Raw genomic sequence first — 17,163 nt, 5'->3', positions numbered from 1 at the left:
CGGCAAGCGAGTCGGGTCAGATTGTATTGCAGTCGCGAAACGAGTGACGTGAGGTCGTGGTACGTCGGCGCTCTGTTACCACGGCAACCACGTGAGAACTGGCACCATGCGGAAATGAAACTGAGTGATGAAGGACAACAACAGCAACAGTCCTACAGGCGCGATTTAAAGTCAAATATGGGGATTACAAAGTTAGCGAATCTTATTCACTTTGACGCGCCAGACTCTGTGCTCAACAAAGAGATCGGCGATTATTCTGGTAAATTCAATGCAGTGCTGTTCAAATGGAACAAACAGATAGATAACTGGGTTTGAGTAAAGCAAACTGAATAAATATTGAAATGTAAGAAAAGCCAATGACAGGCGGAAAATGCAAATGCAAAATGGAAACTACTCCTCAGAGTTTTATATATATATATATATATATATATATATATATATATATATATATATATATATATATATATACTAATATATATATATATATATATATATATATATATATATACTTTTTGTTTGCATAGAACTGCACTGACTGCTATGTATCTGTGATTTAGGAAAGATTATAGCACTGGATACATCTATTGTGGTGAATCAGTTTCGCTCTGCTCTGCCCAGTCATATGAAGCTAAGGTCAGTATTATGGAGTAACTGAGTTGGTTAAAAACACATTAAAATCAGTGTCTTTTCTGTTTTGTAAATATGAGGAATATAATACGAGCGTGTGATGTTGCAGTCCTCTCACAGGCTTGTTTTATCGCACGCTTACTTTCCTGGAGCATGACATCAAGCCTGTATTTGTGCTTGATGGCAGACCACCCGATCAGAAGAGAGCTGTGGTGAGATGTGTACTCACACAAGTATTTAGTCATTACATACACTCCTAGGCAAAGTCTTAGGCCACTAGTATTTTGTTGGTGAAAATACTAATGGCTTAAGACTTAAGCACAGAACTGTACATATAATAATTATGTAACTATTATGTATGTAATAATATTTAATATATTTAAATTCCTCTAGCTGGAAAAAAGAGCTCAAAGCACAGGCTGGAACCGCTTACAGAGCTCCAGCACAGGTGTGTGGAGTTGTATTGTAAATATGAGGCAAAAATAATTGAGTAAATTGAGTATACTCAATAATCAGTGTCACATGATCCTTCAGTAATCATTCTAATATGCTAATCTGCTGCTCATGAAACATGATTTATTAATATCATTTGTTGCGTTATATTTTTTTATAAAGTGATACTTTTTTAAAGAATCTTAAATAGAAAGTTCAAAAGAATAGAATTAGTTTGAAGTAGAAATCTTTTGCAACATTATTGAGTAAATTTCTCTACAGTTATTCAAAGTATTATTTTCTTCCAAAATAATATTATAACTGTATCTTATTTTACACTCTTTCTTCTAATAAATATTTCTAGTGTGCTAGTGACTATATGACACTATATGACATTTATGTACATTATGACATTTTGCACTTCAGTGTCCAATTTTAAAGAAGACTGCCAGTGTCTCTTACAGCTCATGGGTGTGCCATGTATCAAGGTATTTTAATTTAGTCAGCTTTATAAAAAATAAGTTCTGTCTCATAATAATATGGAAGGTTCTTGCTTGACTTATTTTGACTTTCATCGCCGTGAATGTCAGGCTCCAGGTGAAGCGGAGGCGCTGTGTGCCCAGCTGGTCAAAAGTGGCACAGTTAATGCTGTAGCCTCAGAGGACATGGACACACTAGCATTTGGAGGAACTGTTCTGCTCAGACAGCTCAATGCAAAGAGAGACAGGTAAGAAAGCAGTCAAAATTGTGTTCTAATTATTGGTCTTGCAATATATATATTACACTGTATATATGTATAAATGAGTTATTTCTGTATTATGGTTATGTCCTTAAATCATTTCTCTCATAGTGAGGTCACAGAGTACTCCTTACCAAAGCTATTGGAAGCTCTACAGCTGACGTATAATCAGGTATTTTCAATGTTTTACTTTCTTTTCATTGTTTGCTGCCCCTTGCTCATAATTTTTGTAACAAATCTCAGTGCCTGCCTGTCAACATCAGAATGCATGGCTATTGTTAAATTGACCTCCAAAAAATCAAAAGAATAGGAGTTTTAATAATAAAAGAGTGTTTGATTTGTGTCATTTTCTTCCTGTCTCTCTTTCCCAGTTTGTTGACCTGTGTATCTTGCTGGGCTGTGACTACTGCGATAAGATTGGGGGTCTTGGACCGAGTCGAGCACTGAAGCTTATTAAACAGCATCATACTATAGAGGGTGTGATGGAACATGTCAACAGAAAGGTGCTTGTTCAGAAAGAAATCTTACAAGCCAAGTTGGCAAAAAACAGGAATTGTGATTGTCTTTGGTTTTCTGTTGTGATGTATGTCTGATTTTTCCACTTTGATTTCGTTGTGACTTTAGAAGGCTCTATAAGGCAACATTCTGTTTTCTCATCACTTATTCACCCTCATGTGCTTTTGAAAAACCATATGATTTCTTTGTTCTGTGGAGCACAAAAATAGATGTTCAGAAGAACGTTCTGGTTGCTGTTGTTCATGCATCAAAATAAAAGGCTCCTTCGCTGTCAATTCTTCCAGACACACCCAATCCCTCCAAACTGGCAGTACAAGGATGCCCGCAAGCTGTTTTTTGAAATCCCAAAAATCAACGAACCTGTCCTGGCCTGGAGTGAGCCTGATGAAGAGGGCCTGGTGCAGTTCCTGTGCAGAGAGAGGCCTTTGAAGTGCATATCTGTGTTCTAGTATTTACTAGCCATTATTTGATCAAGAGTGCAATATTAACTTACATTATTTAACATTATTTGTTTTTTAGTTGTGTGTGGTGAGTGGGGCGGGGCCGAGAGGCGTGGGAACGTGGAGTGAGGCCAGGTGTAGTGATTGGAGATGAGCTACACCTGAGCCCCACCGCTAGTATCGAGTCCCACGTAGGAGATGGAAGGATATAAAACTGGAGTGACGACCGTGAAGGACGAGAGAGGACCAGGCCTGGGATATTATTTTATGTGTTGGCTTTTATTTGTGCGCGTCAGTCGCCGTGAGGGGCTGACGCGCTGTTTTGTATTTACTTTGAGTATTAAAATGCTTTTTGATTGTGCGCCGGTTCCCGCCTCCTTCTTCCCGATGAGTATGGAGATTTGCATATCATTACAGTGGTGCCGAAGCCCGGGAGAAGGAGGGACGCGCTGCTGAAGATCCCTCGCCACTGTGGTGAATCCGCGGTGCCCTCGAGCTGGCGAGGTATGTGCCGCCAGGGACGCTCGAGGCGGTGGGCTGGAGCGAGTTGCCGGGGACGGGCGAGCTCGCTGCCGACCGCCCACGACAAGGAGGGGCGGCTGCCGTCCGTGAGGGAGCGGAGGAGTCGGCGCCGTTCGCCAGGGGGCCGGAGCCTGCCGCCTCCGTGACGGAATCCGGAGGGGCAGGGAACGGGGGACTCCTGCCGCTGCCCAAAATCGGAGGAGCCGTCGCCGTCCATCGGGCGGCGGAGGAGTGTCGCGCCGTCCGCCGAGGGCCGTCCAGTGCCACCGCCGGGCACCGCGGAGGAGATCACCCAGCTGGTGGAGGGCCGAGCAGCAGTGCGTCTGGGAACCGGATTTTTTTTTTTTTTTCCTCTCTCCCCTCTCTCGTCCTTGTCGCTCCTCCTTCCATCTCCTTTTCTCTCGCCTCGTCTGTCCTACCCCAGGTTCCTGCAGGTCCCCGTGAGCGGTCCCCCCCGGAGGGAAGGGGGGGGGGGGGGAGTAGAGCGCAGTCTCGAGGGTACCCCCCGGCCTGCGAGGGGCGATGGGGGTATGTGGCGAGTGGGGCGAGGCCGAGAGGCGTGGGAACGAGGAGTGAGGCCAGGTGTAGTGATTGAAGATGAGCTACACCTGCGCCCCACCGCCGGTCTTGAGTCCCACGTAGGAGATGGAAGGATATAAAACTGGAGTGACGACCGTGAAGGACGAGAGAGGACCAGGCCTGGGATATTATTTTATGTGTTTGGCTTTTATTTGTGCGCGTCAGTCGCCGTTAGGGGCTGACGCGCTGTTTTGTGTTTATTTCTGATTATTAAAATGAGTTTTGATTGTGCGCCGGTTCCCGCCTCCTTCTTCCCGATGAATATGGAGATTTGTTTATTACATTGTGCATTTAACCTTTCTTTGGGTATGTGACCTTGTTCACTGTTTTAAGGGAAGAAAGGGTGCGGGGACGCATGAAGAAGTTTCGTGAGTCTCTCTTAAAGAGAAGAGAGCAGAGGGAGGTGGATGAGAAAATGGGCCAAACTCGACAGTCACGTATTGAGGAGTTTTTCCGTGCAACACGGAGGAGAAAGGTCAGATATCAATAAAGATGTATTGTAAATTGAATGCTTGCTTGAACATTGTAACAAACAATCTCGTCTTCCTTATCTAGGCTGAGGCTGCAGCTGTGGGAGCATCCAGTGAGAGAAAGCGACCGAAAGCGAAATAATACGGACGCTTTTGAATTTTGAATCTTATGCCATTGATCCAACCATCATGTGGAACAAAGAGTCAAAAGTATGATGGTATGCATCTGTTTTAGATGCTTAAATTCCTGAGTTTTTTTATTTTGTTCAAATGGCAACATAATGTAAATCCAGTGTCAAGAAAATATTTGTTTTTACTGTTTTTGTATCGTGTACAAAAGAAACGTTTATGTTTGGGAGCCTGTATTAAATTACAGATTACTTCTTTTTATTTCTAAAAAAAATATACTGTGTTTCATTGTTGCAGTAGTAGTGTGGTTTGTATTTAAAGGAATGAATGAGACAAACATGAAAATAAGCTGTAGATTTCCTCACCCACAGGCCATCCAAGATGTAGATGTTCCCTTGTTGGAACATATTTGGATAAATTTAGCATTACATAACCATAGCCTGACATAACGTTAGTGGATCCTCTGCAAGTGAATGGGTGCCGTCTAAATGAGCGTTTATCCAGCTGATAAAAGCACCACAATAATCCACAAGTAATCCACAACACTCATTACCATCTTGTAAAGGGAAAGCTACTTTATTAGTTACAAATTCATCACTAAGATATTTTTACTTTACTTTATTTTAACTGTTGCTTCTGGCCAAAATACGAATTAATAAGTCTAATAATAACAACATTTCCACCAGTAAGAAGGTTAAGGAAGTTTTCAGCAAATGTTCTAGTTTTGACAGCACTATTTCTACAATGTGGTTTCACACCCGATGTAGGGTAGATAGAGTACAGTTGGCTTTTACATTTCCTCACAAAAGCTATTACAAACACGATTTTCATGTGATATTTCTTGTATTTATTGAACAAAGAATTTATGATCAATAATACACATAGTTCATTTCTTTTCACAATTAACAGACATTTGTTAGGTATAGTTGAAACATTTTGTTATGCTCTAAAGTAGCCTAGCAAACTCATTTCACATGTTAATTTGATACCGTTCTATGAAATAATTGGATTTCAGCTCTGTTTCATTTTTGTTCTTCATTATACATGACCGATAATACTGCTTCCTTGAAGAACATTAGAGCTAAATAGCCCACACAGGTCTTCAGTCACTGAACAATTATGATTTTAAGCATTCAAGCTAGAAATGGTTAATCTCTAAAATGCTGAACAACTTTAAATATTCAAACCATTCAAAAACAGCTCATTGTACAACCACACCGGCGGCGCCAGGGGGGGTCTTGGGGGGTCTCAAGACCCTGCCAAAAAATGCCTTGACCCCCCATTTGACCCCCCAGCCTCTTCCTGATTAAAAAATATATATATTCGGGATAAAGATCCAAAAATGTTTCTCTTCAAACTACGCAGAACAATAATAAATAATAATTATTTCGACATTTATTCATACACTGAACCGAGAACCGTTTCTGTCGGGATTCGAGAACCGATGAGCTGATGATAACTGCGCATGCGTGATTCAGCGTGAAGCAGACTGACACAGAGCGCATCTGAACCGAACTGATTCTTTTGGTGATTGATTCTGAACTGATTCTGTGCTAATGTTATAAGCGCGGGTAAACCAAAGGCTTGAATGAAGGGCAATCATCGCCAATGACGGCATTACATCGAGCGCAAAAGAACCGGTGAACCATTTTTTTTTTTCAACTGGTTTATTTGATCGAATTGTCCGAAAGAACCGGTTCACTTGAGCACCTGCTCCTTTGCCCCTTAAGTGCCCTTTTGTCAAAGCAAAATTTCCTCAATTTTTTTTTGTAATAACATAAACTTTTGTGAATGCCTGCCCACGCCCAATCATAATATTAGTACAATTTATTAATAATAATTTAGCCGTAAATAAAATGACCAACATGATAACTGTTCACCTGACTACGACCTCATCCAACCGGGAAGATTCCTCATGCTGCAGGCGCATTTTTTAATTGCTAGAGGATATTTTCAACATCGTGGCAGCTGGTAAGTGGTGTTTCATTCTCAGCGAAGTGATTTTGGTGTTTATTTACTTATTATTATTTTACAAGAACGATGTGATGTGAGAACATGCAGATACGTTGTTTATATTGCTGTGTGTAGCCTGTAGTGTAGAAGTAACACTAGCGTGCTGTTTGAGGGAGAAAAGTTTCACAGGCATCGAGGGGTCTGGTCTTTTTTATGTTATTTGAATAAACTTTTATTATATTACAGTACTTATTTATTTTTAACACGTAAAAATAATTATCACAACACTGGTAAGGCTTATTCAGATTTTCTCATTCTCTGAATTATCATTATAAAAATAAAAACAATTCAGAAATGAATTAAAATATAATTATATTTTAAATGTGATGCAAATATTTTTTCTACAAAAGCAACAGTGTTTACAACAGCAAGACCACTTTAGCCTGTAAACTCAATAATATCTATCTAGAAATAAATGTAAAAATATCAATGTCAATAAAAATGCATAATATACCTGACATGAAAGTGCAGTGTGAAGGATATGAATAACAAATGTAGCCTGTCATTTGTTTACATTGCAAAGGTGTTTTTGTTGTTTAGTAGCAGAAATATGCAGTTATTAGCCATGTCCACTGTATTTTTTGTTGGTTTTCATGAGACCCCCCTTGAAAAGACCAGGACCCCCCCCATTGCCCCCCCAATCAAAATTGTCTGGAGCCGCCACTGTACAACCATAGAAACAACAAATAACATTCACTTAATAATCACTGAGTTACTCACTCATTCACATAGGCTACTCATTAATCAACTTACTCTTGTTGGGTCAGAAACAGTTTGTGCTTTATATTCGTATTTATTTGTGTGGATTACATGCACAATGTACCAAGGAACTATCCATAGAAAGTAAATGTCAGACAAGAAACCAGGCTTCTCCCTTAGTTTAATTGTTCTTTAAATTACATTTGAGTAGACCTATCTTGTAAATAGCATGGCAGTCATTTAGAACCTTACTATCACCATAAGACACTTATTAATTTGAAGAGTTTTCAACTGTTTTTTTTTTTGACCACGCACCAGTAGAGGCGTGTCTCTCCGCTGCAGCAGGTGGCAGTGTTGTGTCTCTAACGACCCACATCAGTCCAGAGAAGAACTGGACGTGTATGGCTATTCCTAGTTGTCTTATGTGGAACGATTTTCCAGCACTGCCTGGCGTGTTTATGCAGTAGATTTACCAATAACTCACGGCTCCACCTGCCCTAGACTCGACAGTTCTGTTATTTCGTGATGGCGGCGAGTGCCAAGCGAAAACAGGAGGAGAAACACCTGAAGATGCTCCGGGAGATGACCAGTCTTCCTCCCAATAGGAAATGCTTTGACTGCGATCAGCGCGGCCCGACCTACGCCAACATGACAGTGGGCTCGTTTGTGTGCACCACCTGTTCCGGGATACTGTAAGTTTTTAACGAGGCCCCTCATATTCTCACAGATGTTGTATGAACTACTTGTTTTCCATCAAGCGTCTGTTCGGGCAGACGCCTAACAACCCCTCAGAGATCATCTGCAGAGTGTGTCCCAGCTGTCTTTTTATCATCATCATCTTCATCACAACATCAACTTTCACAAAAAGAGCACAAGATTCAGGGCCAGAGCAGCCGATCTTTTCAAATAAGGCATGCTCCTAATAAATAAGACGTTTGTGCTAGTTGTGAGTTTGTTGTTAAAGTATTGTATCAACGTGTGAAACGCCCATGTTTAAAGATTACAGCTGCTTATGCAGAGATGATGTTCATAACTAGAAGAACTGAAGAAAATGTGAGTGCTTTTGAACTTACAGGCAATGCCACATGAAGATGTCTGAATGATGTTGTGGTGCTGAGTTTGGGGCCCCTGACAGAGCACATGGGCTCTTAATTCACTGGCTAGTCAGAAGAGCCAACATGACAGGGACCCGGCTACAAGGGCCTCCAGGGGCCCCCAAATGGCTTTAGTGCTCCAGTGACCTCAAACAGAGCCTTAGGAATCTTAATGGTGCTTAAGTACACCACTTGAGTCAAAAGAGACCACCCTCATGGTTAATTTATACAGCCTTGGTATGTTGATACATTGTTTTTATGGTGTCCTCCTGGCTGCGAGACTGTACTTGGCTTCTTGGCGCTTTTCAATCCAAAGGTTTTTTTTTTCTCCCATTTTTTAAAGAAATTATTTATTTATAATTAAAATGATTTGAAATGTACTTTACATATTATAATTTGTATTATTTAAATTTTAGATAGAAAAGTCACAACGCATCTTTCTTCAAATAAAGCATATGTTTTGAGGTATCATTTGTGCCTAAAGTGCAAATAGAGTTTGTCTAGAAGAATAATAAATATAAGCACCACTAATAACGTACAATACGAAATTTATTATTGTCTGTGCCATGACCAATCTGATGTTTATGTCGTTTGATCTGTACCCCAGACGAGGCCTCAACCCTCCACACAGAGTGAAGTCCATCTCTATGACAACTTTCACCCAACAGGAAATCGAGTTCCTACAAAAACACAGCAATGAGGTACTACATGCTTCAAAACAATGGGCACATTATGATATGCACACATGCTGAAGTTTCTTTGAGTAGTCACTCTTTGTGTGTGTGTGTGCGTGTGTGTGTGTTTGTGTGTGCGCGCTCAGGTCTGCAAACACATTTGGCTGGGGTTGTATGATGACAAGAGCTCCGTGGTCCCAGATTTCCGTGAACCTCAGAAAGTCAAAGAGTTTCTTCAGGAGAAATATGAAAAGAAAAGATGGTAAGGAGTCTTTGGTCAGATCCGCTCTCCTTTTTTACTGTTTGTTTCTGAGCAGCATATTTCTGTTTTGCTTTGTACACATGACTGATGATGCAAATTCTTATGCGATCTCTCAGTTTCATCATTTCAGTTTGCATTATTAATGTAATGCTTTAAAGCTGTACATTTTCATACAGAGGTTCTCAAATAAATCCTGACATTCCCAGTGGAATCAGGAAATTGTACTAGTACTGTCCTGTCCCAATAAAGGCATATAAAAATATAAAATATTGACTCATTTGCTGATTTACTGTTAATTACTTTAACAGTAAATTAAACATAATAATGAAAATCAATTTACAATAAAGACAAGCTGTAAATAGACGAATTCCCATCCATGGTTTAGTAAGTGTTTGGTTACATTACATTGATAAAAACGTGACAATAAAAAGACATTTATAATGTTACAAAATATTTCTGTTCCAAATCACATTTGAACTTTCTATTCATCAGAAGTTTTCCTTAAAAATATAAATCGCACACTTGTTTACAGAAGTTGCCAAATCAGCACCTCTATTCTAAAAACTCGTTAGAAATCCCCAGGGAGACCATGGCAAATAAGCCTTCCAGGTTGGCTTACAAATTGACAGCTCTGTATTTGTGCCACCATCGTCTGCAGGTATGTTCCTCCAGATCAAGCCAAGGTGATTGCCTCTGTGCAGGCCTCAATATCTGGTTCATCGGCTAGCAGTACCAGCAGCACCCCAGAGGTCCTTCCCCAACCGCTCAAAACCCTACATCTTAACAAGACTCCATCCAACCAGGTAACACAAGCACCTACACGCTCGTACTTTCATTTGGAGCCACAACACCGCTAGTTCTTCTCCTCAAAACCAGGTTGTGTCCTGTTTTTCTTTTCATGACTTCCCCACGTTTCTCTCTCAGTCCCCGGTGACCGGTCGTGTTCAGGTCCAGCCTTCAGGCCAGGAGAAGAAGTTTGACCTCCTCTCTGACTTGGGTGGAGATATTTTTGCTGGCCCCCAAGCTCAAACGGCCAGCTCCTCAAACTTTGCTAATTTTGCAAATTTTAACAGGCCCTCAGGTAACCATTAAAATTTGTAATAGATTGACAGCTCCAATTTATGTATAAGGTGAAGAGAGTGTTTAGATGCTGTAGCTGGTCACGAGTTCCTTAAGTTAAAAGTTCCAGCACTATTAATCATAGGTTGCTTTTGGTCATTCGCTTAAAGGGATAGTTCACCAAAAAATGGATATTGTCATCATTTGCTCACCCTCATGTTGTTCCAAACCTGAATGGCTTGCTAGCTTCTGTGTAACAGGGTTTTGTCGATATGATGAAAGTTTAGCGGATCTGATGTTGTTTTGAACCCCACACTTGAAAAGTGACCTGAGGGTGGGTAAATGAAGACAGACTTTTCATTTTCAGGCGAACATTCCCTATAATTGATCATGTCAGCTATCCTATTCTACAACAATCTGTACATGATGTCAGTCAGCTCATGATTTCGCACTGTCCCTTTACTTTTCTTTTTTTTTTTTACCTCATCAGTCCTGTTCATTAATGTATTTTGTGCCATCTGTAGCACAAAATAATGCCACCACAGACTTTGCAAACTTTGATTCCTTTGGAAATGCCAGTGTATCGTCACATTTTGGCACATCACCCCGCTCAAAGCCTTCCCTTCAACAAGCCCACACAGGTACCACATCTTGCCCCATCTTGATCCATTGTGTTTTATGCTCACGTGTATTTCCATTTCCATTCATGGCTGTTACAGTATATAATCGGTTAAATGTCACCCCTGTGCTGTGTTGTTGCTGTTAGCTTACTTTAACAGTACTGTGCTGGTCATTAAGGAAGGTCATTGAATTGACTCTTTATTTTAGTTTGCATCTATTGATTTATTTAAAAATACATAAAAAATCCAGTTCATACAGTGACTTCAAACACCTTTTCTCTAATGAGCATGTTTTAATTTCTGAATCAAAATTTATTCTGGAGGCTTAAAGTCAGAAATGTCTGGGTGATACAGCTGTCTTGATAGGATTATGAATAAATAATAATAATAATAATAATAGTCTTGAAGACATTATTAAGTAGTTTGACCATGTTTACTCCTGGGGAACAAAGAAAATAATTAAAACCACATATTAATATTAAAAAAAACTTTCGTTAGAGCCAAAAGTTATATGGTGTGAACAAAATATAAAGATAAGACATAAATTGATTAACATAAATGAAGCATACAACATGAAAATATATCCCAGAAAGGACTCCTGCAGATTTCCTCGATTGTGTGACGAGGCACGGTTAGTTCAGGTTGTAAAATGTCATATGGTGATTCGTGGAAGTTTTTACGTTTTTTTTTTTTTTGTAATATTGAATAGTTTTAGTTTACAGTGACCAGATGATTTCTCCTTTTCATAATTTCCCGCCTTATTTTTGTTGTATTTTTGTTGTTGTTGACAGCTATGCATTTGTTAATGCAATAAGAATTGAATAAATTATTATACATTTAAGCCATAATTAATTTTTGCGATTCAGGTGGAGGCATGTCGGTCTCGCCACTACCCAGTATGGCTCCTGCGCCGCCTCAGAGCAGTTTATCAGCAGAGGACCGTTACGCTGCTCTGGCCGAGCTTGACAGTGCCCTCAGTTCAACCACTACAAGTGGAAGTGTACAAGGGTGAGAGATTACTGTGTTATATAAAAAGCACAATCACCTTGCTTTCATGCTTTAATATTTTTGTGTGCTCATGTATATCTTGGTGTGTGTGTGTGTTGCATGCACTGCCAAAGTGTGTTTGGAGGTGTCCCAGGAGCTGCTGCACCTCCAGCTCAGCCAGTACTACCCAACATGCAACAGGGTTTTGCAGGTGGAGCTTTTAAGATTCTTTTTTTTTTACATTTATATTTAAATTGGACTAAACTAATTTCATTGTGCAGCTGCCCCCTCCACAAACCCATTTGTGGCTGCTGGGATGGTTCAGGAGCCCATGTCTACAAATCCATTCCAAACCAATGGAAGAGCAGCAGCTTCAGGTAAAACCTGAATTATTACCGACCGTTATGTGTGTGCCCAATAAAGGAATAAGCAGATGAAACGTACTACTCCTCCTCTGGTCTCCTTTTATTTACTTTAGCCTCATTTGGCACTGGCTCCATGAGCATGCCTGCTGGCTTTGGGAATTCAACCAGTTATTGCCTGCCAACCAGTTTTAGTGGGACCTTCCAGCAGCAATTCCCTGGCCAAGGTCCATTTCCCCCACCTGCAGCCTACCACCAACAGCCCAATGGTATGTGAGAATTATTTTTATTTATTTGAGTGTGAGGTGGCCTAAAACCCCAGTGGCTTATGCCTTTTTTTATATATACTCTGATAAGTTATGAGAGGCTGTGTTTGTATTGTATTAATCATCAACTCATTTTGTTTTTGTGCTTTGGTGTTGCATGAGTTGGAGTATCATGTTCAGTTCTTTAGCCTTAAGGTCAGTTTTTAATGTCGGTCAGTGTAATGCACTAGCACCGTGTCCGTTCTTCTTCTATGGTCTTCCTCAGGGGGGTTTCCAGCCTATGGACAGACCAAACCTATGGGCAACTATGGGCAGGTGGTCACAGGACCTGGCATCTCCAGCAACCCATTCATGGTAAGCGATCCAATGGCTGTGAATTAATTCAATATTCAATATTCTTTATTCATTTTTTCGAAACATTGCTTCTCAACCTTTTAGACACCAAGACATTCAAAGGCTTCCCAATATAAAGGAATGTTTTCCTCTGTCATATGAGCTGTGATCATCACAAAGCTGCTAGTTTTCCAACTTTTTTTTATTAACATGGAAGTTGATGTGTTTGTCATTCCAGAAATTTTAAGAACGGTTAAAAAAAACAATTACTATTACCGAGGGAGGAAAATGTGAAAAAATAAAAAGTTTTATTAGTTTTGATAATAGAAACATATTTAAGGATGTGCTCACACTTGTAGTTCGGTTCTCTTGGTTCGTTTGGAGCGGACCAAAAAGATAAAATGATACATTTGATCCTTAGGTTGCATTTTTGACAGAAAACCTGATTGGCTGGGTTGATTGACATATTCAAATTTTAAGTTATCCTGTTGCCCCCTTGTTGGTCCCCGGCCCCATGATAAATGAAACATCATAGCCAATCATTGTTTACCTAGTGTTGCTTAGTGTTACTAGTTTGCATGGAGCAGTTGATTTGAATAAAGAGCATTTCTGTCTTAGCTCATTTAGGCATGTATATAAATAAAGCAAATTGCACCACAGATTCCACTCCCCCTCTCACTTCTACTTTGCTGTCTACATTCTACTAACCTATTAATAAGAAATTGTGCAACACTGTAACAGTGTTATCTAAAAAAGTAACTCCAAAGTAAGTTTTAAGTGAATTGCCATTTGTGTTGCTGAAAAAATTATGCTGATGATACATGGGGCAACTTTTGAGCAATGTTACCGGGAAACCAGATGGGGCCCACGACCGATCTGAAGTATTCAGATAGACATTTGTTACCCATTCTCAATGGGAAAGTGCCCAAGCAACATTGCTCAAAAGGTCTCATCAGCCTTAGTCAAACTCTTGAGTCCCACATTCCACAATTATTAAAGGTGCATTCAGTAGAAGCAGTGATTCTTGCTAGCATCATAATCTTTGTTTTTTGTATTTTAAGTACAGATATCGAATCGTGCCATCTCTTGATCATCTCTGAGTTTTATGTAAATGACACTGATACTAGTGAGCTTTAGAGTGCAGTCTACACAATAATTAATACTCTCACTTGACGAGCAAAAGAGAAGCAACTGTGGTATGTATTTTAACACTTTTTTACACATAATGCATAGTACAATGTTCCCCAATATCTGTTTTTTAATTTGTCCTGCAATTTGCACATTGTTTGACGGATAACATTTGGTATTGCTAAAATACAGACAATGAAATGTTGCTTTTTTTAAATTCGATTAATCAAAGACATAAAACAGATAACATAATAAACAGATTCAAATAATTAGTGGCAGCCCTATAACAATTAAAATAATTATAGAAAACCATCATGAATACAACAAAAAGTTTTGCACATTCAGAAATAAATTGTGTTTTTGTGAAGTGTGATTTGAATAGTTTGGTTAACACAATAATAATAAAAAAAAAAATTATTTATATATATATATATATATCTATATATATATCTATATACAGTATTGTTCAAAATAATAGCAGTACAATGTGACTAACCAGAATAATCAAGGTTTTTCGTATATTTTTTATTGCTACGTGGCAAACAAGTTACCAGTAGGTTCAGTAGATTCTCAGAAAACAAATGAGACCCAGCATTCATGATATGCACGCTCTTAAGGCTGTGCAATTGGGCAATTAGTTGAATTAGTTGAAAGGGGTGTGTTCAAAAAAATAGCAGTGTGGCATTCAATCACTGAGGTCATCAATTTTGTGAAGAAACAGGTGTGAATCAGGTGGCCCCTATTTAAGGATGAAGCCAACACTTGTTGAACATGCATTTGAAAGCTGAGGAAAATGGGTCGTTCAAGACATTGTTCAGAAGAACAGCGTACTTTGATTAAAAAGTTGATTAGAGAGGGGAAAACCTATAAAGAGGTGCAAAAAATGATAGGCTGTTCAGCTAAAATGATCTCCAATGCCTTAAAATGGAGAGCAAAACCAGAGAGACGTGGAAGAAAACGGAAGACAACCATCAAAATGGATAGAAGAATAACCAGAATGGCAAAGGCTCAGCCAATGATCACCTCCAGGATGATCAAAGACAGTCTGGAGTTACCTGTAAGTACTGTGACAGTTAGAAGACGTCTGTGTGAAGCTAATCTATTTTCAATAATCCCCCGCAAAGTCCCTCTGTTAAAAAAAAGGCATGTGCAGAAGAGGTTACAATTTGCCAAAGAACACATCAACTGGCCTAAAGAGAAATGGAGGAACATTTTGTGGACTGATGAGAGTAAAATTGTTCTTTTTGGGTCCAAGGGCCACAGGCAGTTTGTGAGACGACCCCCAAACTCTGAATTCAAGCCACAGTACACAGTGAAGACAGTGAAGCATGGAGGTGCAAGCATCATGATATGGGCATGTTTCTCCTACTATGGTGTTGGGCCTATTTATCGCATACCAGGGATCATGGATCAGTTTGCATATGTTAAAATACTTGAAGAGGTCATGTTGCCCTATGCTGAAGAGGACATGCCCTTGAAATGGTTGTTTCAACAAGACAATGACCCAAAACACACTAGTAAACGGGCAAAGTCTTGGTTCCAAACCAACAAAATTAATGTTATGGAGTGGCCAGCCCAATCTCCAGACCTTAATCCAATTGAGAACTTGTGGGGTGATATCAAAAATGCTGTTTCTGAAGCAAAACCAAGAAATGTGAATGAATTGTGGAATGTTGTTAAAGAATCATGGAGTGGAATAACAGCTGAGAGGTGCCACAAGTTGGTTGACTCCATGCCACACAGATGTCAAGCAGTTTTAAAAAACTGTGGTCATACAACTAAATATTAGTTTAGTGATTCACAGGATTGCTAAATCCCAGAAAAAAAAAAGTTTGTACAAAATAGTTTTGAGTTTGTACAGTCAAAGGTAGACACTGCTATTTTTTTGAACACACCCCTTTCAACTAATTGCCCAATTGCACAGCCTTAAGAGCGTGCATATCATGAATGCTGGGTCTTGTTTGTTTTCTGACAATCTACTGAACCTACTGGTAACTTGTTTGCCACGTAGCAATAAAAAATATACTAAAAACCTTGATTATTCTGGTTAGTCACATTGTACTGCTATTATTTTGAACAATACTGTATATATATATATATATATATATATATATAAACATTTTAAGTTGGCACTTAAACTGCTGAATGCACCTTTAATGTGTTAATGGCAGTCCATTAGGATCCTAGCCAGGTAGAATTGTCTTAAAATAATTGAATATTACCTTTGAAAAGTAATGGTACTTCTAATGTGAATTATGGATGGATACATTATATTGTCTTGTCTTGTCTTCTCTTCAGGGTGGAGGCCCAGCGGGACAGTACCCCACAGGAGGTTCCTCCACAAACCCCTTTCTTTAAAGCGCTTTTTATCTCAGCAGCATCATGCACACATTCCGCATCACCAATGCTCTAAACAATTGTCTTCAAGAATCTGAAAGTATTCTGATTCTGTATTTACTGCACTGAGTCTTCGACATTAGAGAAAGAGCTGTGGATAAGCAGGCGACGGTCCTCCCCACCCATCCGTGTATACAGGACAAAGAGCCACAATTGTCCCTCATCATTTATGCCTTCAACTCAATAAGCAATGTGTTATGCCTAGAAAGTGAGCTCCTTGTGCATATCAGCATTTGTAATCCTTTTAAAAACATGCTATTCACAAACCGAGACCAGCAGAACACAGTGGGGTCTAGGGATGCTGCGATTAGCTGTACAAACAACTTCAGTTTGTCCTTAGCACCTGCTCTAGCAGAAACGTTTCATTCTGTTTAGGCGAAAACACGTTGTGAGGAATAGATGCCACTAATCACCTCAAGAAGGTAAGAAAACATGGTTTGGATTGAAACCTGACGCATATTGTGAGGGCAGAGGAGTTCAGCACAAGTGGCTATGTAGATGAAGCAGGTGTCTACAGCACAAAAGGACTGAGTAGATGTAAGTGGAAGAGTTCACTTTACTATGATTTCCCCTCGGGTTCTCTATAGCTGCACCTTGGGAAACTGGCAGGTGTGACCTGTAGTGTTCTCCGTCAATGGATTTTTGACCACATCAAAAGTTACCTTTACAGGTATACGGTTAATGTGTACATATATAAATATATGTATAAAATATTAAATGATTTTTAACTACTGTGTACATGTGTCTGTGTTTGTTTTTTTGTCTTTTGCTTAATTGAAGACTGAAGTGATGGCTGCTAAAAATTCAGCTTTTCC

General features: G+C 39.6%; 2 protein-coding genes across 6 annotated transcripts; both read left to right on the top strand.

The window, feature by feature from the left end:
* Positions 1–4,750, top strand: LOC128027050 (probable flap endonuclease 1 homolog). 2 transcript variants are annotated; one of them, XM_052614371.1, is made up of 11 exons: positions 1–259; positions 558–633; positions 737–839; positions 1,021–1,075; positions 1,486–1,547; positions 1,650–1,786; positions 1,910–1,970; positions 2,170–2,301; positions 2,599–2,744; positions 4,189–4,330; positions 4,411–4,750. In XM_052614371.1, the coding sequence occupies exons 1-11, from the start codon at positions 115–117 to the stop codon at positions 4,465–4,467; spliced, it is 1,116 nt and encodes a 371-aa protein (XP_052470331.1). In that variant the 5' UTR covers positions 1–114; the 3' UTR covers positions 4,468–4,750. The 2 variants fall into 2 exon arrangements, with proteins under 2 accessions (XP_052470331.1, XP_052470339.1); XM_052614379.1 differs by lacking the exon at positions 4,411–4,750 and having other exon boundaries at positions 2,599–2,762; positions 4,189–4,321.
* Positions 4,751–7,525: 2,775 nt separating this feature from the next.
* On the top strand, positions 7,526–17,084 carry LOC128027010 (arf-GAP domain and FG repeat-containing protein 1). Of its 4 annotated transcripts, none has more exons than XR_008186593.1 (13): positions 7,526–7,858; positions 8,868–8,961; positions 9,081–9,196; positions 9,855–9,999; positions 10,121–10,277; positions 10,780–10,896; positions 11,742–11,883; positions 11,997–12,073; positions 12,144–12,239; positions 12,341–12,493; positions 12,756–12,844; positions 13,890–14,019; positions 16,250–17,084. XR_008186593.1 is itself a non-coding variant. In XM_052614335.1 (12 exons), exons 1-12 carry the CDS (start codon positions 7,692–7,694, stop codon positions 16,307–16,309), a joined length of 1,413 nt encoding a protein of 470 aa, XP_052470295.1. In that variant the 5' UTR covers positions 7,527–7,691; the 3' UTR covers positions 16,310–17,084. The 4 variants fall into 4 exon arrangements, 2 of the variants coding, with proteins under 2 accessions (XP_052470295.1, XP_052470305.1); XR_008186588.1 differs by having other exon boundaries at positions 13,885–14,019; XM_052614335.1 differs by lacking the exon at positions 13,890–14,019 and having other exon boundaries at positions 7,527–7,858.
* Positions 17,085–17,163: the final 79 nt, after the last annotated feature.

Source organism: Carassius gibelio, chromosome A2 (assembly GCF_023724105.1).
Source record: "Carassius gibelio isolate Cgi1373 ecotype wild population from Czech Republic chromosome A2, carGib1.2-hapl.c, whole genome shotgun sequence".
Taxonomy (NCBI): domain Eukaryota; kingdom Metazoa; phylum Chordata; class Actinopteri; order Cypriniformes; family Cyprinidae; genus Carassius; species Carassius gibelio.
Note: the sequence above shows the minus strand (reverse complement) of the source record. Positions and strands in the feature narration are given on the sequence as shown.

Excerpts from the sequence above, each read along its gene's own strand:
- LOC128027050 (XM_052614371.1), top strand. The coding sequence starts at position 115 with ATGAAACTGAGTGATGAAGGACAACAACAGCAACAGTCCTACAGGCGC. Across the intron at positions 1,548-1,649 it reads TGGGTGTGCCATGTATCAAG|GCTCCAGGTGAAGCGGAGGC; the intron begins GTATTTTAATTT and ends CGTGAATGTCAG. Across the intron at positions 2,745-4,188 it reads TGCAGAGAGAGGCCTTTGAA|GGAAGAAAGGGTGCGGGGAC; the intron begins GTGCATATCTGT and ends CACTGTTTTAAG.
- LOC128027010 (XM_052614335.1), top strand. The coding sequence starts at position 7,692 with ATGGCGGCGAGTGCCAAGCGAAAACAGGAGGAGAAACACCTGAAGATG. Across the intron at positions 8,962-9,080 it reads TACAAAAACACAGCAATGAG|GTCTGCAAACACATTTGGCT; the intron begins GTACTACATGCT and ends GTGCGCGCTCAG. Across the intron at positions 10,897-11,741 it reads CCTTCAACAAGCCCACACAG|GTGGAGGCATGTCGGTCTCG; the intron begins GTACCACATCTT and ends TTTGCGATTCAG.